This window comes from Mastigoproctus giganteus, chromosome 4 (assembly GCF_048544385.1).
Source record: "Mastigoproctus giganteus isolate SK-2022 chromosome 4, ASM4854438v1, whole genome shotgun sequence".
Taxonomy (NCBI): Eukaryota; Metazoa; Arthropoda; class Arachnida; order Uropygi; family Thelyphonidae; genus Mastigoproctus; species Mastigoproctus giganteus.
This window is the reverse complement of record NC_143578.1, coordinates 80,211,422-80,235,565: the sequence shown is the minus strand read 5'-3', so window position 1 is coordinate 80,235,565 and position 24,144 is coordinate 80,211,422. Positions and strand designations below refer to the sequence as shown.

Sequence of the window (24,144 nt, the reverse complement as noted above, 5' to 3'; positions counted from 1 at the left end):
AAAAACCCTTTCCTTTACCTCTGATCGTAAGTAAATCCCAAATCAGTACACTGTGGTCACTGCCACCTAGTGGTTCCTTTATCTGCAAATTCTTAATACACGAATGATCACTGCTGATAACCAGATCAAGAGTATTTATTTATTTATTTATTTCTTATGATGTGATCAATACACGAAGGAACCAGTTTTTTCTTGCTTCCTTCATGTATCGTGGCCGGGATATCCAACCAACCGGTTGGTGCGGCACCATCGTGATATCCAGCCCGAGGCGGGAATCGAACCCGCGACCTTTGGGTTGCCAGGCAGGCACTTTACCTACCCCGGCTAGCCCAGTCGGCATCAAGAGTATTACTCTCTCTGGTTGCCTCTCGAACATGCTACTGCAGAAAACAATCATCCAATAAATCCACAGAAGTCTAGTGTGTGAGTGGCCAACCCACAAGTTCCAGTCAATATCTGGGAAGTTAAAATCCCCCATTATAAGACATTCTGATTTACTAGCCCACTCTATTTCTCTATAGAGTGGGCTAGTAAATCAGTGGGCTAGTACAATGTAATAGCCCACTGTATTGCCTGATGATCAAGTGCAAGCTCTGGCATTGCTTGGGCAGCTGAGAGTTTGGTGCCCCCCTCCCCATTTAAATTTCTTCTAGGGCAGCAGCGATTTTCAACCTTTTTTAATATTAGTACCACTCATTAAAGTACATATTTATATTAAAAGGAAAGATCAAGAATATTCACATAATAAGGCTACATTATAAATTATACATATTTTTATTTAATTTTTAATACAAAAATTGAACAAACTAAATAACAAACATTAAACAAAACATACAAAATAAACTATAAAATACTTGATTAACATGGTGATTTAACTGTAATCAATAACAATTAAATACAATAAATTTGGAGAACTTGAAAAAATATTTTTAAAAAATAATTGACATTGTGACACTTGAGCTTGTTTAACAGTAATTAGTTTCTTTTTTTTTATATCTGGTTATATTTTACTTAATATCAAACGTAAATTTGGCTCCAAAGTGAATCTTGGTGTACGTTTGTTTTTTAAATACAGCATAAAATAAAATCCTGTTTCACATAAATATGACGAACAAAATGGCATTAAAAATGTTATTGCTCTTTCTGAAATTTCTTTAAAATCTTTCTTATGCTTAATCCAAAAGTTGATTAAAGTGTTGTTTTTGAAATCAGCAGAAGATTGATTTCAAATTAAATTTCTGTCACAAGAAATTTCTAAAAGTTGCTCTTTTTTCTTCAGAAGAAAGATATATTCTGGTACATAATCTGAAGAAAATGGATTTCTGATCCAGTTTTCTTGTTCATAATCTTCTGGGAAATACAATTTGAAATTATGTATTAACTGAAAACAATGACTTTTTATATTTGCTACTAATTCATGTTGCAATGTTAAATTATTTTCTCCAAGAAAATTTTATAAAGTTGTTAGGAAACTTAAGACCTTTTTATCCAAGTCTTTGATGATTAACTCAATTTTTTTTATTGTTGCATTTTCTTTGTCACTAACAGTGAAAAGAGTCACATTTGGTCCTTGTAAAGTTAAATTCAGATCATTGTCTTCCAAAAATATCAGCTAAATATGCTAATCTATTTCATCAAAGAAATAGTCTTTTTAATTTACATTTTTAATCGCAAAGGAAAACTTGCACTTCCAATCAAAAATATTTCATTTGCAGTTGTTTTACTAAATCCTTATGCAGACCTTTACTAAATCCTCAATGCTGCACAGTAACTTACTAAAGTAAGTTACTGTGCAGCACTCCCTCTGCTTTGTGCCCTTTGCTTTGCTGCTTTAGTCTGGGGCATGCCTTCCGTTTAAATACAATTTAATTGTTTAATTGACAATACTACACTGAACTAATAGATTTCTAAATGCAGTGATACGTATTGCACTATCAAGTTTTACGTTATACCTTACTGTCAATTTCAAAATATATGTTACACTATACCGTTACAATTGCCGTTTTGAAGTAGTTATATAATTACTAAAAAGTAAGACTTCTTAGTTATAAACAAAAAAATATATGTCTAACAAGCGATTGGAACCTGCTAGCTACTTATTTATCGCAATTGAACCCTGCTATTCTACTGCACTACTAATTACATGTTACAATATTTGCCAAAACATGCCAAAACACCGATACAACAGTGGTTTACAAAATCACTAACTAAATTTAAAAATATGCCAACGAATGTGACTGAGACTATTAATCTATTTGTCAAACACAATTTAATATGTTAATTAATCAGAAACACAGTAACAATTTCCAAAAAAACTTATCCATTTGCAAAAGCTCGAAATTCTTTGACCATTCACATGTACTCTCATGCCATCTTGTAACAAACTTAGCTTGCTTTTTTTCTGTGTACACAACTGAATCCTTTGGTTGCAAGAAACAACTTTAGTTATTTTGATTTCAGTAAAGGTGTCATTTTGTGATAACATATAGTACACCATGCAAGGATATTCTGTAAATGTAAACTAATTGGGATTAAGTGCAGGATCCTTTGTTGGATAAACAGCTGATGAAAAAATAGGAGATTAGCATTAGTAGAGGCATATGATGCAAGAAAGCAAGCTTATATAGCATCAGCCAAAAAAAAAAAAAAAAACATAACTACCCATTTCATTCACTATAAAAGTTTGTCTAGTTATGGAAGTTTGTTCCAGCAATCGACCACCTGCTTGCTGAAGGTAAATTTCCGGACATCTATTCTACAACTATCTTTCCTCAATTTGAATTTATGCTCCCTTGCGTGCAGAATCTGAGCAAGAGGAAGAATCCCATCAGCATTGAGCTTGCTCGAACCGTTCAAGGCCTTATATACCTCAATCAGGTCACCTTGCAGGTGCCTAGTGGCCAGACACCACAATTTGCAGAACTTTAGCCTTTCTTGGTAAGTGGATTCCTTTGTTCCCCTTACCAATCTGGTTGCCCTTCTCTGTACTCGCTCAAGCAACTGTACATTCTTCCTAAAATGAGGCCTCCAGACCTGTACGCAGTACAATGGCCTGACCATCCCCTTATACAAGGGGATAATCACCTCTCTATTTCTGCTAGCAAAATTCCTATATATCATTGACAAGACCCCATGAGCTACTCTTGCAGCCATTTTGCACTGCTCAGTAAACTTCATATTTGACTGCACAATTTCCTCCATGTCTTTTTCATTCTCCACTACACTAAGGTGTAGTACCACACAGTTGGTATGTTACTCTGGGGTTACTGCTACCCATATGCAGCATTTTGCTTTTGTACTGTTATGTACTGAATGTTAAACTTCAACTGTCATCTCTCAGCCCATCTGCTCAACCTTTCCAGATCCTGTTGCAGTAGGATACTGTACTTGCTGTCGTTAACAACCCTACCAACCTTCGTATAGCCTGCAAACTTGGACATCAAGCCTGATAAAACTTTATTAATATCATTGATAAATACAGAAAATAACAGTGGGCCCAAATGGACGACTGAGGGTCACCACTAATAACATTGGTCCACAAAGAGCAGTGTCTATTGATTACCACTCTCCATAGCAGCAACTTGCCTTTAATGCCATACTGCACCATCTTGTACAGTAGCCTTCCATGTACAACAGTATCAAAAGCTTTCCTAAAATCCAAGTATATGATATAAAAATTGTTTTTTGCATCCAGTTCCTTTGCGACCACATCATAGTATTAGTGCTTCTCAAACTATCTGGTGAAGGACCAGTTCCTTTTATTTCCGAATCGTCACAGACCAATACCATCCACGCGAATTTCCATTTCATCACGGACCAGTAACAAACAGTTTGCGGACCGGTGCCAGTCCGTGGACCACACTTTGAGTAGCACTGGTCTAGATGATCCTGGATGATCCGGAACTAACAGGCCTGTAATTACTCGTGTCACCTTTCGATCTCCCTTTCTGAACTGGAGTTACATTTGTTAATCTCCAGTCCATCGGGACCTCCCATTAATCCAAGGACGCCCTCATAATTGTGGCTAAGGGCCTGCTTACTTCCTTTTCTGCCTCTTTAATATAACTGGATAGCTTCCATCCACCTGAGGTACTTATGTTTAACTTCAACAATTTCTCCTCCACTTTGCTCTCAGTAATTACAAAATCCTCTAGCTCCCTGTTACAGTTTGATAAACTTCTGGCATTCTCCTCCCTTAATAACTCATGTGTGAATGTAGTTGCAAAATACTCATTCACTTTGTCAGCTACCTTAGCAGAATCCTCGACAGTGAAACTATCGATATCAAGTGGACCAATCTGATTCATCTCCTTTCTTCTAGTCTACATAAGTAAAGAAGTTTTTACTGTTTTTTCTTTGTACCCTTTGCCAAAGATTTCTTGTAATCTGCCTTTTCTTGCCTAACCTCCTTTGTGACTTGATTACAGACTAGCTTATATCTACCGTAGGCATCTATGTCTCCTGTTAATTATATGCATCCCGTGTATTTTTATTCTCTTCCACGAGTCTCATTAATTCATCTGACATCTGTTAGGCCTAAATCCTGAACAGTATTTCTTAATTGATATGAAAAACCTAGTAGCTTTCAAGATTAATTCCTTGAATGCATCCCATTTAGAATTTGCTGTTGGCAACATCATCAATTGGTCCCACTGTATAGAATTTAAAAACTGTCTGAGACCATTGCAGTCACCTTTTCAAAAGCAAAAACCTTTCCCTTTACTCATAAAATCAAAGGAAGTGCACCCAGTTAATATAGATGAACAGTGCTCTGTTGAGTCAGTTTGGTGTGAGATAAGCACTGCGAAAGGAAAAATAAGAGTAGGAGTGTGTTATAGGCCTAATGACTTGAATGAGTACAATGAACAATTGTACAGAGAAATAGAGTGGGCCAGTAAATCAGAATGTCTTATAATGGGGGATTTTAACTTCCCAGATATTGACTGGAACTTGTGGGTTGGTCACTCACACACTAGTCAGACTTTTGTGGAGTTATTGGATGATTGTTTTCTGCAGCAGCATGTTCGAGAGGCAACCAGAGAAAGTAACACTCTTGATCTGGTTATCAGCAGTGATCATTCGTGTATTAAGAATTTGCAGATAAAGGAACCACTAGGTGGCAGTGATCACAGTGTGCTGAAGTGGGATTTACTCAAAGAGGTAACTACCGTCAGGGGTAAAGGAAAGGGTTTTTGCTTCCGTAAAGGGGAGTACAGTGGTCTCAGACAGTTTTTAAATTCTGTACAGTGGGATCAACTGACGATGTTACAAACAGTAAATTCTAAGTGCGAAGCATTCAAAGAATTAATCGTGGAAGCTACTAGACTTTATATACCGATTAAGAAATATCGTTCAAGGTTTAGGCCTAAATGGTTATCAAATGAACTAATGAGACTCGTGACAGAGAAGAAAAATGCATGGGATGCATATAAATTATCAGGTGACGCAGAAGCCTGTGGCAGATATAAGCTAGTCTGTAATCAGGTCACAAAGGAGGTTCGGCAGGCGAAGGCGGATTACGAGAAATCTTTGGCAAAAGATGCTAAGAAAAACAGCAAGGATTTCTTTACTTATATAAACTCTAAACGGAAGGGGATGAATATGATTGGTCCACTTGACATCGATGGTTCGACTGTTGATGATCCTGCTCAGATAGCAAACAAACTGAATGAGTATTTTGCATCTACATTCACAAGTGAGGAATTATTACAATTTGAAAATGGAAGAAGGTTATCAAATTGTAGCAGTGTGCTTAATGATTTTGTAATAACTGAGAGCAAAGTGGAGGAGAAATTGTCGAAGTTAAACATAAGAAAGGCACCAGGGGTGGATGGGATCTATCCAGTTATTTTAAAGGAGGCGGCAAAGCAACTAAGCAAACCCTTAGCCATAATTATGAGAGCATCCTTGGACTCAGGGGAGGTTCCCACGGACTGGAGATGTGCAAATGTGTCCCCAATTCACAAAGGTGGATCGAAGGGTGACACGAGTAATTACAGACCAGTTAGTTTAACTTCTGTTCCGGGTAAAATAATGGAGTCGCTGGTTAAAGATGCATTGCAGGATCATCTAGACAAGACTGCAGCAATAATTCAAACACAGCATGGGTTTGTTAAGGGAAAGTCTTGTCTGACAAATTTGATTGGTTATTATGATGTGGTCACAAAGGAACTGGATGCAAAAAATAATTTTGATATCATATACTTGGATTTCAGGAAAGCTTTTGACACTGTTGCGCATGGAAGACTACTGTACAAATTGGAGCAGAATGGTATTAAGGGTAAGTTGCTACAATGGATAAAAGGATGGTTAAGTGGGAGAAGACAGAGGGTGGTAATCAATGGGTGCTGCTCTTCGTGGACTAATGTTATTAGTGGAGTCCCACAGGGTTCGGTGTTGGGTCCACTGTTGTTTTGTGTATTTATCAATGATATTGATGAAGGTATATCAGGCTTAATGTCGAAGTTTGCAGATGACACAAAGGTTGGCAGGGTTGTTAATGACAGTAATGGCAGTGTGCTACTGCAACAGGATCTAGATAATTTGGGCAGATGGGCTAAGAAGTGGCAACTGAAATTCAACCTTGACAAATGCAAAGTACTGCATATGGGTAGAAGTAACCCCAGAGAAACGTACCAACTGTGTGGTACTACACTTAAGGTGGTAGAAAATGAAAAAGACCTGGGAGTAATTGTGCAGTCAGATATGAAGTTTTCTGAGCAGTGCAGACAGGCTGCTAGGGCGGGTCATGGGGTTTTGTCAATGATATATAGGAATTTTGCTAGCAGGGAAAAGGAGGTGATTGTCCCTCTGTATAAGGCAATGGTCAGGCCACGCCTTGAGTACTGCGTACAGGTCTGGAGGCCTCATTTTAGGAAGGATGTAGATTTGCTTGAGCGTGTACAGAGAAGAGCAACACGATTGGTGAGGGGAATGAAGGGATTCTCTTACCAAGAGAGGCTTAAGTTCTGCAAATTGCAGTGGCTGGAGACTAGGCACCTGCGCGGTGATCTGATTGAGGTCTATAAGGCCTTGAATGGGTTGAGCACGCTGAATTCTGATGGGATCCTTCCACTTCTTCAGATTACCAACCTACGGGGACATAAGTTCAAATTAAGAAAGGACAGATGTAGAATAGATGTGCAGAAATTTGCCTTTAGCCAGCGGGTGGTTAATTGCTGGAACAAACTTCCATCTGTCGTTGTAGAAGTTGATAGGTTAAATAAATTTAAGGGGGAACTGGACAGGCATTTGGAGGGAATGGTGTGATTTTTTTTTTTTTTTTTTTTTTTTTTTTGCTGATGCTGCATAAGCTCCTACACTTGCTTTCTTGCATCATGTGCCACTACTACTACTACTACTACTCCTGATGGTAGTTAAATTTTTGAGTAAATCCCACATCAGTATACTGTGATCACTGCCACTCATTGGTTCCTTTATCTGCAGATTCTTAATGCAGGAAAAATCACTATTGATAATCAGATCAAGAGTATTCTCTCTGGTTGATTCTTGAACATGCTGCTGCAGAAAATAATCATTCAATAAATTCACAATAGTCTTGCTAGTGTCTGAGTGATTAACCAGAAGTTCCAGTCTGTATCTGGGAAGTTAAAATACCCCACTATAAGACAATCTGATTTACTCTCTCACTCTATTTTTCTCCGCAGTTATTCATTGTACTCATTAGAGTCATTAGGCCTATTACACACTCCTACCCTCAATTTTGTTTTCCCGATGCTTTTGTCACACCAAACTTGACTCAACATTCCACTCGTCACCCCTGTCAACTGGATGCACTTCCTTATATTTTGTGTGTTTCTTTACTAACAGTATACCCCTTCCTTTTCCATCCTTTCTACACACATTATGCTCCCCAAATTCCAATTCTGCATTTCTTATATCTGTGTGACACCACATCTCTGATAGGCGCTTCCATAGCCAGGTGGGAAGGAGCAGCAGTGCGTAGCACACGCTTCTTGATTAGACCAGGGTTTGCGCCCGTCACCACCAAATATAGAGGTTGCGGAAATGTCAGGGAATGACCAACGCATATCCCAGAGCAATATGGCCTTAGTTGCTAAAGCTCCTAAAAATGAAATAACTAACATCTCTGATATCCCAACAAAATCTGCCTTTGATACCTTGACCAGCACCTCAAATTCATCAAATTTATTTACTATACTCCTAGCATTGGTGTAAATGCAAGTATACAGGCACCTGTTCGTACTCTAAGTTAACCTAACACAGCCCGTGTGTTTATTTTTTCTTTGATGACTCCCAGCAGTCCTTGAAATCCCCAGTACCTCACTTTCCAGGCTGCTGCTCATTCCAATAGAAACAGTGCAAGAATCACTTCCACCTGAAGAGATCGAGACAAGAGTACTCATAAATGGACCAGTGGTCTTTGTGGATCAATTTAGCAAATATCCCTTAGTCATCAGTGTTAGGTCAGTTTCTTACTTCCTCAATAGCATTGTCTAGGGAAGGTTTCTTATGTTTCTTACCTTCCTCAATAGCATTGTTTAGGGAGTGAAGGGGAAGTTGTCAAGGTTTGCTAATGATTTAAAGATTGGAAGAGTGATTAATGGCCAAAATTAGGCCCAAATGATCTGAAAAATGCCAGCTAGAGGGCAGTACTCCTAAATATAAGGAACATGTTTGCATCTAGGAAAGAAACAGAAATCCAGGAGCTACAAGCTAAGCAGTGTGGCATTAATAGTGGTGTGAGATGAAAAATATGATCAAACATGAAACAGACAGCTAAGAAGGCACTGTGAATCCACATGTCTCTATCTATTTAAAAATTGAAATATCTAGCAACAGTTTCTTAAAAAATTGTCTTGGAAAAATGGATGCGAAATCTCACCTTACTGTTTCCTGCTCATGTAATAGTTTTCGATTATTTTTTTGTTCATTTTCTTTGGTGCTAACAGCATCATAAAGATAAAATTTGGCATTGTCAACATAGAGTCTATCCATTGTTGGTCATATTCAAGATAAATTTTCATGGGTTTATTATGAAATTAAAATGGATTAGGGTAATAACCCTTGAACTGAATATATAAGAATGTAGTTTGGGAAACTGGCCATTATTTTGAGTACAGTCTTAGGTATTTGTAAATGTCTGCCCCCCCCCCCCCCTCTCTCTCTCTCTCTCTCTCTCTCTCTCTCTCTCTGCATTCTCCAAAGTTATTTATTTATAGTTTGGTTTATCTCAATAGTGGTTTCTACTTACACCAAGTGATAGTCTTTTTATTGGTAATGCATCCATTCTGTGAGGACTTATTTAATTGTTGGAGGGGATGGGCAGGTGAAATGTTTTTTTTTTAACTGATGCTGTATAAACTTGCTTTCTTGCATCAATGGCACTACAATTGCTGTCAGAATCTAAATATGCTCACTTAAGATGAACTCTTATATCTAGTCTCCAATTGCTTGCATGAGTTTCAATCAGTGGGGTGCACCATTAGGGAGAGAGCAATTCAATATGTTTTTTCACAGAAGTTTTATATATATATATTAGCTCATTGATAATTGCTTAAAATCATATGCATGATATTGCTGACTTAAGTATTATTTTCAATAGAAAGACTGACAGAAAATCACCCTAATAAAAAAAATAAAAAAAAAAAAGATCAAATTACCCCTAGTAGTGTATTTTGATCTCAGCAGGTCAGTAATATTAATCCACATTTTAATTTATGATTTAGTGCTTCAGTATATCTAGGAAGCAATGACAAGTTCATCTTTGCTTTTTGTGGACTTGCACATTATCCAAGTAACTCATGCACTATTAAAAAGAATGGGGAAACAATTGCTTTCTATTTTCATAATATAATTAGTATTTTGTTTCTCTAGTATTTCTAACATTTAGTTTCACAAGGATAAGATATAACTTAATCTGTACTGTAAATACTATCTGTGACTTTGACACAATACAATATTTATTTATGCACAATAGATAACAAGAATTTTTTTTTATTTTTTTATTTGTTTATTTGTTTAATATTACTGACCTGCTGAGATCAATATTTATTTATGCACAATAGATAACAAATGTATTGCAATGCATGTAAAACTCTAACAAAAAAGAAACATATCTGATTATTCCTGTGCATTATTACTAAATAATTTCTCATGATCCTAAATATTAATTATAATAATGAATTAAAAGGTTTTTAGATTTATTTAATTTATTTTCAGTGGGTTGAATATGACAAAATATGTAATCAATCCTTGCCATGGGCCAGCTATGTATGACCTAATTGCTGTTGCTAATCACTATGGAGGAATGGGAGGTGGCCACTGTATGTATATTTAATGTGTAATAGAATTATTATTTTATATTATTCACTACAAGTATTTATAACTGATAGGTGTTTACATTTCAGAAATATCTAGAGCAAAATATGAGTGTTATTAAATATGACAGCCTAAAATTCAAAAGCCAGATTTTTTGCTAAAAGAAAGCTGAATCACCTTTTATATAAAGCTGCATTGCTAGTGCATGCTAATAATAATAATAAAAAGAAAAAAACCTATGCCAATTTTCCTTGGTGATTTTAATGTTCACAACTCCAGCTGGCTTCCGTTTTCTAGTCACACCGACCCAGCTGGTCGAGATACTGAGGCTTTTGCAATTACTAATGACCTTGCACAGATTGTTCATTTACCTACAAGAATACTGGACAATCCTAACCATACAGCCAACATGCTTGATCTTTTTCTCACAAACAACCCTTCTAGGTACACGGTTAAAGTGAGAGGTCCTTTAGGCACTTCAGATCACAACTTGGTGATTGTCTCTTCTCCAATGAAGCCTTTATCTCATGGCTATTCCCAACCTCGCGTTTGTTTGGCATTACAACAATGCAAAATGGGATGACCTGCGAGATTTCTTTTCTTCTTTTCCTTGGTCGGATTACTGTTTCAAAACTTCTGATGTCAACACTTGCTCAGATCGTGTCAGCGACATTATTCTTGCAGGAATGGAATCCTTTATCCCACACTCCACTTTAAAATCTCATCCTTTATCTAAACCTGGGTTTTCCAATAAATGTGCTAAGGCTGTTCAAGAGAAGAACGTTGCATATCGTAATTGTCTTGTTTCTAATTCTTCGGTTTCATTTTCTGCCTACACCAAAGCTTGCAACAATTGTAAAGCAATTATTAATCAGTCCAAAGTAGAGTTTGAATAGGCTACGAGTAGAAAACTTGCTTCTTGCCCTAATGGTAGTCGAGCATTCTGGTCTCTTGCGAAAGCTATTGGTCGCAACTTTTGCCCATCTCTCCTTCTACCTCTGTCCAAACCAGATGGTTCTGATGTCACTTCAGCCAAGGATAAAGCTGAGCTGCTAGCAACCAATTTTTTTCCAACTCAAGTATTAATGATCTTGGTAAAACACCTCCCACCATTCCCAACACGCTCCATTCAATGCCTCCTGTGGTCTTCCGTCAAAAGGATGTCAGAAGGATTTTGACGAATCTTGATGCTAAGAAAGCTCCAGGTCCCGATTGTATTTCTCCACTTGTTCTCAAAACCTGTGCTCCTGAACTTACTCCTATTCTTTGCCGCCTTTTTTCACTTTCTTACTCCAAAGTTGTTTTTCCTTTTGCTTGGAAATTTGCTCATATCCAGCCAGTTCCTAAAAAGGGCGACAAATCCATCTCATCCAATTATCGTCTGAATGCAATTACTTCTACTCTTTCTAAAGTAATGGAGAAATCAATTAACTGCCAACTCTTAAAGTACCTAGAAACCTTCCATCTGATCAACGATCACCAGTATGAATTCCATCAGTGTCGACCCACTGATGATATTCTGACTTATGTTACCCATTTATGGACTAATTCAGTGGAAAGGTTCAGTGAAACACAAGTAGTTGCTCTTGACATCTGAAAGGCTTTCAATCATGTTTGGCATAAAGGTCTTCTAAACATTTTCCTATTTTAAAACAGTGGGGGGGGGGATAAACACCCTAAGGCTGAGACAGTCTGGAGGATGTAACCGTAAGTAAACTTCAGCGCACTCAAGAACTCCAATAATCTACTTTTAATAATGAGAAAAAATTAATCAATACATTGTTTAATGACTTCTACTGCCACTACTGATAATACACACACACACACACACACACACACACACACACACACACACACACACACCATCTGTTTACCAAGAATGCAGGGAGAAACTGCAGTAGCAGGAAACAAGTTTGTCCTGTAAGTTTCCCAAAGTTTACTATGGTTCTCATGTTGGCTTTCTATACTTTAGCAAAAAATTCTACTGCAAAAGTTGCAAGTATGTCAGACCTGCCAACGTTTTCTGGTTTTGCTAGATTTCCAGTATTCACATATCATTTATGGTTTTCTGTTTTTACTCTGTATGACTAGGACCAGAGAAGTTTATACAGCTTCGTTGTAACTATTTTATTAGATCTGATATGCCAGTACAACAATTAACAATGGACTGTGCATTTTTTGTCAGCAGCATTCAAGCTCAATTCCACTATGTGCATACTTGAATCCATGTACATTCAGTTCTGCTATAACGAACATTTTTGCAACTCGAATTTGCTCCAATGTGACTGATATATTAGGGAACAACGTGAGTATAACGCAATGTTTGCATTGGCTCATGCGTGATCTTGTCTGCGAGTAACACCGGGTGAATGCAAAGCCTGGCACCAAGCTGAATTTGGTGACCTGCACTACGTTCATGATAAATATAAGTTTATGAAGCTTAAAAAAATTCAAAAGTCAAATGTGTGAAAGAGATATTTCCTGTTTATTGTAGTTGTATTGGTCGGAGACACTGTTGTCATTCACTGTATTCACATGATAACATGATATTGTAGGCCGACTGATGTTTTCAGGAGTTTACATTTTTCTGTTCGAACAGAAATGTTGTGAGGTATGATAGTGTGAACAGAGGAGCACATTTCTGGAGATCACTACCATAAAACAATGAAAAGCAATTTGCAGTTCCCGATTTATTGGGATTTTCCAGTTAGTGCAATCTAATTATAAACGGGTAGTAAACTCAATCTTATTGCATTTGCGATAATACCGATAACTGGAATTTTGTGGGGTTTTTACTTTATTATGGTGAAATGTGTTTCCCTTCCATGAAATCTTCAATCACACAAAAAACATAAATAAATTTTCAGGATCTTCTCTTCATTCCTATTTTTAAGCTTTGTAAACTTGTGCATCCCGTGTTCGTCATTATTGATTGCTTATCTTTTTTACCGTTTTAAGTTTTACAATCAAACAAAAAATGCTATATTTACTGAAATATTTATTTATTTATTAGAAATTGAAGATGTTTAAGCCTGTTAGGAATTTTATTGGGTTTCTAATATTTTTTTTGTGTTTTACTTATCAGACAAGATTTTTTTTGAATGCTCTGCCCCTATCCCTATCTTTCCCATAAGCCCTGTTGTTTTTAATGCTCAAATATCATTACTTGGAGATTTTTAGGAACACATGTACTGTGTCATAGCAGAACTGATTGTACATCACTCCAGGACCACAGATACAAAGAATATTAATTGTTTAAGGAAGCTTTTGTACAATTTTTGCACCATCTTCTAATTCTCCTAAATATTCCTAAATATTTGCTTTTAAAAATATTTTTTGAAATGTGCAGCTTGTTTGAAAGTGTTCTTTGTGATAATACATGCTTATTAAATTGTGCATTATCAGATGATATTTTGTTCTCGTGTCTGCATTAACAATAAAGATATTAGATAGAAGTTGATTTGTGTCAAAATATGTTAGCCTAACTTATTCCTTTCTGAGAAGAAAGAATATACAATCCATTGTAAAACACATAATATTGTCCTTAAATCCAAATTTATAAACAGTCAAATTCAAAAGTGTTTCACTTACGTCTCACTTTTGAAAAGTTCCTGTATTGAATTGAAGTAGTGCATGTGCTCACCCTTATTGTATAGATAAATTATAATATTAATTGATTTTGTGACATAGATTTGATTTTATCAATCCTAAATAGTACTAGGAAACTCAACATACTGCACAGGTAGTCAGGTTAGGGTAAGATATTTCCAAACAGTCCTGGGAGCAACTTCAAGGAGCCAAAGAGCTTGAGACAGTTAAATTACATATAAGTAAATTGCATGAATAGCATTTTGCATTTTCTAGTAATAATCAAAACCCACTGTTTCTCCAGCACATAAATTGTAATAATTTGTGAATGAATTTGGCAAATTTCTTTATCATTTAAAAGTTATATACTCTCTGCATTATTTATGTAATTTTAAGTGGTTCAAGTCCCTGAAATAGAAATTGATACTCAGTGACACCTTAATCAAATTTCATTGAAGCCCAGTCATTCTGCAGCAACTGTATGCTTTGCTTGCACCTTTGTATAATATTATGATTATATTATAATCGCCTGTGTGAAGATCCTGAAATACTGGACGTGGTTTTCTGCCTAACCAAAGCTCAAAACTAGATTTTGAACAGTCTAAGTATAGAAAACTTGCTTATTGTCCAAATAGTAGTTGAGTATTCTGATCTCTTGTCAAAGCTATTGGCTGCAACATTAGCCCATCTTTACCTTCACCTCTTTTAAAACCTGATGGTTCTGTTGACTTCTCAGCTAAACCAAATTACCAGCTTTCTACTTGTCTTCTAACTCTTATATTGACAAGTTTGGTAAACAACCTCTAATGATTCCCAGTACACCACTCCACTCCACTCAATACCTCCTGTGGTCATCCATCAAAAGGATGTCAAAAGAATTTTGAACACTCTTGATGCCAAGAAATCTCCAGGTCCTGATGGTATTTTTCCATTTTTTCTCAAAATCTGTGCTCTTGAGCTTACTCCTGTTCCGTGTCTCCTTTTACACTTTCTTATTCCACTGGTATTTTTCCTTCTGCTCAGAAATTTGCTCATATCTAGCCAGTCCCTGAAAAGAATGACAAATCCCACCCATCCAATTATTGTTCTGTTGCACTTACCTCTACTCTTTTGTAAGTAATAAAGAAATCAATTAGCTGCCAACCCCTAATCTGTTTCAAAACTTTCCATCTGTCAGTGCTCTCTAATATATATTCTCTAACATGCCACAACTAGTCAGCATCCACTTGCTCTTCAACTTGTGGCACATGTTCAGACTGGTTTTGAAGAGAAAGGGGGAATTATAGAAAACACGAACGATATTAGAACATATAATACTAAGTTCTGTAGGTTCTATTATTATGTGGTTACAAAGGAACTGGATGCAAAAAATAATTTTGATATCATTAATTTGGATTTCGGGAAAGCTTTTGACACTGTTGCGCATGGAAGACTATTGTACAAATTGGAGCAGAATAGTATTAAGGGTAAGTTGCTACAATGGATAAAAGGATGGTTAAGTGGGAGAAGACAGAGGGTGGTAATCAATGGGTGCTGCTCTTCATGGACTAATGTTATTTGTGGAGTCCCACAGGGTTCGGTGTTAGGTCCACTGTTGTTTTGTATATTTATCAATGATATTGATGAAGGTATATCAGGCTTAATGTCGAAGTTTGCAGATGATAAAAAGGTTGCCAGAGTTGTTAATGACAGTAATGGCAGTGTGCTACTGCAACAGGATCTAGATAATTTGGGCAGATGGGCTAAGAAGTGGCAACTGAAGTTTAACCTTGACAAATGCAAAGTACTGCATATGGGTAGAAGTAACCCCAGAGAAATGTACCAACTGTGTGGTACTACACTTAAGGTGGTAGAAAATGAAAAAGACCTGGGAGTAATTGTGCAGTCAGATATGAAGTTTTCTGAGCAATGCAGACAGGCTGCCAGGGCAGGTCAGGGTTTTGTCAATGATATATAGGAATTTTGCTAGTAGGGAGAAGGAGGTGATTGTCCCTCTGTATAAGGCAATGGTCAGGCCTCGCCTTGAGTACTGCGTACAGGTCTGGAGGCCTCATTTTAGGAAGGATGTAGATTTACTTGAGCGTGTACAGAGAAGGGCAACAAGATTGGTGAGGGGAATGAAGGGATCCTCTTACCAAGAGAGGCTTAAGTTCTGCAAATTGCAGTGGCTGGAAACTAGGCACCTGCGCAGTGATCTGATTGAGGTGTATAAGGCCTTGAATGGGTTGAGCACGCTGAATTCTGATGGGATCCTTCCACTTGTTCAGATTACGAACCTAAGGGGGCATAAATTCAAATTAAGAAAAGACAGATGTGGAATAGATGTGCGGAAATTTGCCTTTAGCCTGCGGGTGGTTAATTGCTGGAACAAACTTCCATCTGTCGTTGTGGAAGTTGACAGGTTAAATAAATTTAAGGAGGAACTGGACAGGCATTTGGAGGGAATGGTGTGATTTTTTTTTGGTTGATGCTGCATAAGCTCATACACTTGCTTTCTTGCATCACATGCCACCACCACTACTACTACTATAGGTTCCCACCCAGACATATATTCCACCATGTGTCTTAACACTTCGAGCATGGAGGGAAAAATACTCAACTCCGGGAAAACATTCAACTTCAGACTACCGTAGCAACCCAATATGTTTATACCGCAGTTTATGCAGATGGCTCTAAATCTGGAAGTGGTATTGGTGCAGCAGTGGTTGTGCTGCTTAATTCTATATGATCAAAATAGCCTAAATCTATATTTGGAAGTAAATCTCTATCACACAGTATCATATATACAGGCTCAACCTATGGAATCCAAGCTATATAGCAAAGGAAAGCACCATAATCAATTGCTTGAGCAAATTTGGGATACTCTAATTAGATTGAATGATAGAAAACAAGTTAGCCGTTTTTGTTGCATCCGTGGTCACACAAGCATCCCAGAGAATGCAAACAAAGCTGCCACATCAGCATCAGAATCTATTGACTCTTCCTTTATATACTGTTTAGTGATTATAAACCTATAATAAAGAAACATTTTATTGAAAAAAAAATGGCAACAGAGTTGCCATATTAGTATTAGTATTAGTAACGGCCGTATGGTGCAAGAAAGCCTATGGCTTATGCTGCACCAGCCAAAAAAAAAAAAAAAAAATCCGAACAAAACAATGATAAAAACAAAAAATAAATAAATAACTAAATAATAATAATTAATAAATAAAAAAAATAATAATAAAATAAAAAATAAATAAAAAGGAAATGAATCCTATCATCCTATGCGCTTCCCTACCCGAAAGTACTATCCAGATGACCTTTGAATTTCCCCAAACTGTCGGCCTCTACCACCCATGAAGGCAATTTATTCCAGTAATTTATAACTCGCTGGCTAAAATAAAACTTCCTGCAGTCCAATCTAAACATTTCCCCCCGTAACTTGAATTTATGTCCCCCAGTTCTAGCATCATTTATAATCTTGAAAATTTCGTCCTCATTCATTTTACTGATGCCTCCAGAGCCTTAAACACCTCAATCAAATCTCCTCTAAGGTGTCTAGTTTCCAAACTCTGCAACCCACATATTCGAAGTCTTTCTTCATAAGGACGCCCTTTTGCCGATCTCACCAGGCGAGTTACCCTTCGTTGCACCCTTTCAAGAAGCTCGATGTCTTTCTTTAGGTGCGGTCTCCATACTTGAACACAGTATTCCAAGTGTGGTCTAACATAAGCCTTATATAATGGGATTATCACGTCCCTATCTCTACTTGCAAAAGTTCGATAGATCATCGATAGGACACCATGGGCCTTCCTTGCAACCTGTTTACAATGCTCAGAGAATTTCATGTCTGACCGTATCGTAACACCCAAGTCCCTTTCCTCCAGTACTGGGTTTAGTTGAACTCCACCAAGTGAATACGTTATTTTGGGATTACTGTTTCCCAGGTGTAATACCTTACACTTTGTTGGATTAAAGCACAGCTGCCATTTTTCTGACCATTCCTGAAGTCTATCTAGGTCTCTCTGAAGAAGCTCAGCTTGACAGTGATCATTAACTACTCTACCAATTTTAACGTCATCTGCAAATTTAGACATCACGCCCTCTATCCCTTCATCAATGTCGTTTATGAAAATTAAAAACAACAGTGGCCCTAATACTGATCCTTGGGGAACCCCACTTCTTACATCAACCCAATCTGAGGAATAGCCATTTATCACAACCCTCTGCCTCCTGCCCTGAAGCCATCCTTCTATCCATCTAAGGATTTTCCCAGTGATTCCAACCTGTTCCAGCTTATAAAGCAACCGCTCATGTGGGACTGAGTCAAAAGCTTTGCTGAAATCTAAATCCAGCTCGAGAGTGACCCTTTCGAAATAGCGAACCAGATTTGTTAAACATGATTTTCCCTTTACAAAACCATGCTGTGTATCCTTGAGAATTTCAAGTCGATCCAAATGATCCTGAATTCCACCCTTGATCATTGCCTCCATGATTTTCCCTACTACTGAAGTCAGACTGACAGGTCGATAATTTCCCACTTCACTTTTAGAGCCACCCTTATGTATGGGAGATACATTTGCACTTTTCCATTCACTTGATATTCAAGTGAATAACAAGCTGTATGGCATTCAACCAATCCTTAAGTCTTGGTAAATCACCTTCAAGATGACAGGAAGTTGTTACAACAGTAACCCTACCAATGAAGTTATACTAATTAATAGTTAACCTACTTCTCTCTTAGTTTTACCTTTATGTATAGGTGATACATTGGCATTTTCCAGATTCAAGGGAATTTCTCCTGAGTTCATTGATGCCTCTATAATTAACCTTAATGGTTCAGTTGATTTTGATTTTTTTGATTTGGTAGTTGTTGGCGCATCGGCTTCTGTGGCCATATTGCACCTCCCAAGGTTTTTGCAGTACTTTGATCCAAGCCCGAGGCGGGAATCGAACCCGCGACCTTTGGGTTGCCGGGCAGGTACTTTACCCACTCGGCTAGCCCGGTCGGCAATGGTTCAGTGCGTGCGTGTGCTCTCTCTCTCTCTCTCTCTCTCTTCTCTCTCTCTCTCTCTCTCTCTCTCTCTCTCTCTCTCTCTCTCTCTCTCTCTCTCTCTCTCTCTCAAAATTACTAGATATATGCTGTCAGCTCCAGGAGCCTTATTCACCTTTATGCTTCAAAGTTTTTATACTAAATAAACTATTGAAATTTTAATAGATTCATTCATTCATTCATTCATTCTCAGTGTTCCTTTACTCTGAGATTACTTTCTTTCATAAATATTGATGCAAAGGACTGTTCAGTAGCAATTTTCTATAACCTGCCTTTGTCAGCCTAACCTTTCTTGTGATACTGTTATAGATAAATTTGTAGTTTTTATAGGCTTTTTATCATCCGTAACTTTTCCATACAATCTTTTTCTTTTCCGTTAAACTGGCTAGCTCATTATTAATCCATCTTAGAATCCTCCTTGTGCTGCATATTCTTAATGGTATACAGTAAACCCCCACTATTCACGGGGGTTACGTTCCTGAGAAATGCCGCGAATACTGAGTTATGGCTCCCAAAGTATGAAATATATAAGAAAAACTAGTCTAAAATTTTGTCTATGTATGTATTATATGTACCTAAGTGATGTAACAGGGCTTACCATCGAGAAGGTGTGCATGAGTGGATTTTAGGGAGGCAGGCCAACTGGACTTCTCCTAAATCTTCTGTAAAAGAAAGATATTGGATCCATCGGTGTTTTAGGCTGAGTGTCTGATAACACACAGGATACCTGTTCCCCTCTAAGCCCCTCAGAGTCTTATAAACCTCAATCAGGCACCTCTGATGTTCCTGATTGCCAAGCTCTATAGCCCACATAATTGGAGTCTTTCCTCATACAGTCATCCTTCTGCTGATCTCACCATTCGAGCTGCCCATCTTTGAACCCTTTCAAGAAGCTCAGTTTTTTTTTTTTTTTCAGATGAGGTCTCCATACCTAAACATAATATTCCAAATGTGGTCTTACAATTGCCTTATACAACGGGATAGCTTTTGATAAATCATCAGATTTATCTGAACAGTCATAATTGTTCAGATAAGTATCTGCCCATATTATAACTCCCAGATCCCTTTCTTCCTCCTCCACTGTTTTTAATTCAACCCCACCAAGTGTATAATTTATTTGTGGGTTGCTATTCCCCAAGTGTGTAAAACCTTGCATTTATCAGCATTAAAATATAGCTGCCACTTCTCTGGCCATCTTTGAAGTCTATTCAAGTCATCCTGAAGGAGCGCTGCTTGGTACTGATCATTAACGACTCTGCCAATATTTACGTCAACTGTAAATTTTGACATCATGCTTACTATCCCTATCCTTCCATGTTATTTATGGCAGTGAGAAACAACAGTGGTCCAAGAACCAATCCTTGAGGGACCTCACTCCTAATGTTACACCAATCTGAAGAATATCCATTAATCACAACCTTATTCATTTCCCAAACTTTTGCAATACTGTCCTCATTTTGAGAGGTTGACAGAAACCTACTTATTGGGTCTTTGAATGATATTTTCTACCATTCAGACACACTGGTATGACTTAACATTTCATCACCATAAACATTAAAATTTCGTAAATTTCTTTCACAGATTTTCCCAGTTTAAAGCAAAATTTGATATTTGTTCATTGTTCCCTTGCAGAATTGTGACACAGAACATTAACACTACTAAAGAAACTAGTAGGTACTTGAAAGCTGTTAGCCTAAGTGGATAATGTGTACCACCTTTTGCGGGAGAAAGTTTGAACTACAACATATAGGTGAAACCTATTGTGACGCAATGCACAGGGTCCAAAAAATCACATTGCAGCCGATATAAGCAGGATCTGATTAGAAAATTCTAGCCATTTTTTGGCATTCAAACTTCATACATAGTATCGATTTTGCTTATCTCTTTTTTTTTGCACGATAATTGCAATACTACGTATAAGAAAAACTTGCAAAGAATAATAATGTAAATTATGCAGTTGCATTGTTTCAGTCTTTTATTGATGCACTGTACAATAAGCAGACTAACACAGGCTCAAAAAATAATATTCATGTTGTTAAATGTACATAAACACATCTTTTGTCACAAAAACAAATCAATACTCACAAAAACTGCTTTTCCATGTGGTTGTATTGACCGTTACGTTCATGTTTTTAAATTAATGAACGGTTGAAAATTCGGGAGAAAAAGGAAAACATAATGCACTCTGTGTTCTTTCAGCTACTGAGTAGACATTAGCGAACAAACTTTTGCACATTTTAGTCATTACTTTCAAGTCTTTCATTTTTTTAAAAAAACTGTACCAAGAGTTGACTTTCATTGCATCTCTTTATTTCTTTTTAACTATTTCAATAAGGCATTTTAACTGTAAAATTGAAAGGGAATCTACCTTTTCTGTTTTAGGAAATTTTAAATCCAGTTTGCAAAACAGCCAGTGCCTCCGACATAAGCCAGCAAGTTACAAGACGTTTATTATTGTTTTTACAGAAATCAAAGGATAAGGAGTATCACGGATTCACAAAAATATCGCGTGTTCACAAGGAATCCAAAATGTTTACCTTCATTGACTAAAAGCATGTTTCAGCTGACGAAAACTGGAAGCAATGCTTGCATTGCATTATAAGCAGAATCGCATTTTAATTGGTTTTAGCTGTACCACTTGTTTTTCTGTTTTTTTGTTTTTTTTTTTCATACCCTTTAGAAATAGCTATGAGATTTCTGTTATTTGTCAATTAATGTTATAATGAAATAGTAATGCAGGATTTTGTTCTCACTACTGTATTATAGTCATTACTAGTTTATTTTATAGTTTTGTATTTGCTTACAGCAGTTTTTACAAAATTATTCATGGAGTTTACCACTAGCAGCCTTAAATTTACACTAATCTAACAGTAGAACTCGACTGTTAGAATAGTGTTATTTTTTTCTCATAAAGAACAAGGAAATGTCAAATTAATATCCCTCTGCTAGAAAAATCCTTGGTTCAAAATGATACTGGTAATGTGCATTATTATTATGTTGTCTAGAATGAATGTTTTTTAGACAAAAAAAAAAAAGAGCAAACACAAAATTATCATCAACCTATTTTGTGTCACGTGAATTCATACAATAGTATTCCAAAACTCATGTACTTATGTACTTCCAAATTCACCATTTGGCTACATCCTCTTTCATAAAAGAGCCTTTCAAGGTCATATTGTGAGAATGATTGATTAATTGATTAGGCCTATTATGAAAATGGAAACAGTATCTGGATATACACATGTAGTTTAACCTTAAAATTATTGGGATTTGGTGATGCCTCCTGCATTGTAGATGTTGGGTTAGGGCACATCAAGAACTTCAGCCGTATTGCACCATTGTGTATTATATCCATAAAAGTATATGTTTACTGGCCAATTTGCATGTTATGCAGGCTTAAAAACCTAAAAACCTGGCTGAAGGGGATCCTACTCACTCTGTCTTCTTGAGATCATGTAATTACAACCCCATGGGAATTGAACTTAGCCCTCTCAGAATAAGCAAAAAAAAGCACCAGAGGGCTATGTTAAAAATAGGAATAATTAATTCTTACAGTGTGACCTTAAATGGTTCTTCTTTCCATGAAAAAGAGAGAGATAATAAATCTTTATTCTCTCTCTCTCTCTCTTTATTATCTATGGAAAAATTTTTTTTTTTTTTTTGTTCATTCTTAATGAATTTTTGTTTATTTATTTAGATACAGCATACGGTAAAAATAAGGATACAGGTCAGTGGTATTATTTTGACGATAGCAGTGTAGCCTCCAGTAGTGAAGATAATGTTGTTGTAAGTACTGACTCTTTTAATACATCTTTATAAATGGTAGCAGGTGTATGGGGTAGATCCCACACTAATAATAATAAAATAAAATAAAAAACTTTCCTATGCAAAAAATTAAGTGCCTAATCATGTAGTCAGGTATTTCTTGTCAGTTACTCTATTGTCAGGAACACAGGAAATATATTGTGTCAAAAGGGATAGGTGGAATAGGATGTTTCCCAGGGTTAAAAGTAGATGGCATTGTAAATAAAATATATCATCTTTAAAGGGTACAAAAGGCGATTTTGTTTTGTGCATGGACACTAATGATACTAAGGGTAAGAGATCTGAGAACTTACTTAACAAGCACAGGGCAATGTTGGGAAAAAGTCACAAGTTAGGATTAAATTTGAGTGTCTGCAATCCTGCTCAGACACAGTATGAGAGAGTACATGTTAAGTGCCTTGTCAGTTGATTCGGGGGAGGGAGGGAGGGAGGGAGAGAGAGAGAGAGAGAGAGAGAGAGAGAGAGAGAGAGAGAGAGAGAGAGAGAGAGAGAGAGAGAGAGAGAGAGAGAGAGAGAGAGACTGTGCAAGGCTCATGAGGTAGAATTTTTCTCACCGTGGTCTGTGCTTGTTAAAAGGAGAGACTGTTTTTATAGGGGTGGGATGCAAGAATATTTACTGATGCTATCAAGGCAGTGTTAGGTGGATCAGAAAACTAATAGCTTGGAGAATACACAGACAATATAGATTCATTAGAGCAGGGGTGGCCAACTGAATTTGTGATGTGATCTACTTTTTTTCTTCCAAATGTGCCGTGATCTACCATCTCAATAATTTCATTGCACTTGGTTAAAAAAGTTAATCAACACATATTGAAAAATTTTGTTTATAAATTTTAAAATTAAATACAATTCAGAATTCTTATTTTAAATTTATACATATTTAAATTTTTAATTTACGTGACATTTGTGTCTTAATGTCATCTGCCAAGCTTTCAAAATCGAGGATATACTGTGATAAGGCCAACCGTAAAGAATCTTCTGTATGCAGGTCCATAAGAGTAGAGTGAGTCTTCATCTTTGTTTGTTTAAAATACAAAAAGGCAGATTCACTTAGATATGTGGAACCAAAACAGAAATTTAAAAGTTCACTACATTTTTTTTTTTTTACATTTGGGTACTTTTCTTGGCAAACATATTTCCAAAAGTCTTTTTATGATGATCTGGCTTTTAAGAAGATATCGTTTCACAATGTAATAATTGCATTTTCAAGTAATATTTTCTCCATGTAAAAAATCTTAGATATGAAACATTTCTACAATTTGTTTTATATCTAAGTTGAGACTATATAAATATAGTGCAAGCGCATCAGAAATACATAGCTATATCTGAATAAATCAGAATATTAGTAAAACAGCATCGTTTTAAGTTATATCTCATATTGTGAATACCTTCAC

At 36.7% G+C, this 24,144-nt stretch overlaps 1 protein-coding gene across 2 annotated transcripts in view; it reads left to right on the top strand.

Moving 5' to 3' along the window:
* Positions 1–24,144, top strand: part of LOC150086864 (ubiquitin carboxyl-terminal hydrolase 4-like) — a 475,539-nt gene that overhangs the window by 438,772 nt on the left and 12,623 nt on the right. For both annotated transcript variants that reach the window (XM_090372782.1, XM_090372781.1), the window contains 2 exons: positions 10,204–10,307; positions 22,623–22,711. In XM_090372782.1, coding sequence (XP_090228908.1) covers positions 10,204–10,307; positions 22,623–22,711 — 193 coding nt within the window. The remainder of the gene's footprint in view (positions 1–10,203; positions 10,308–22,622; positions 22,712–24,144) is intronic.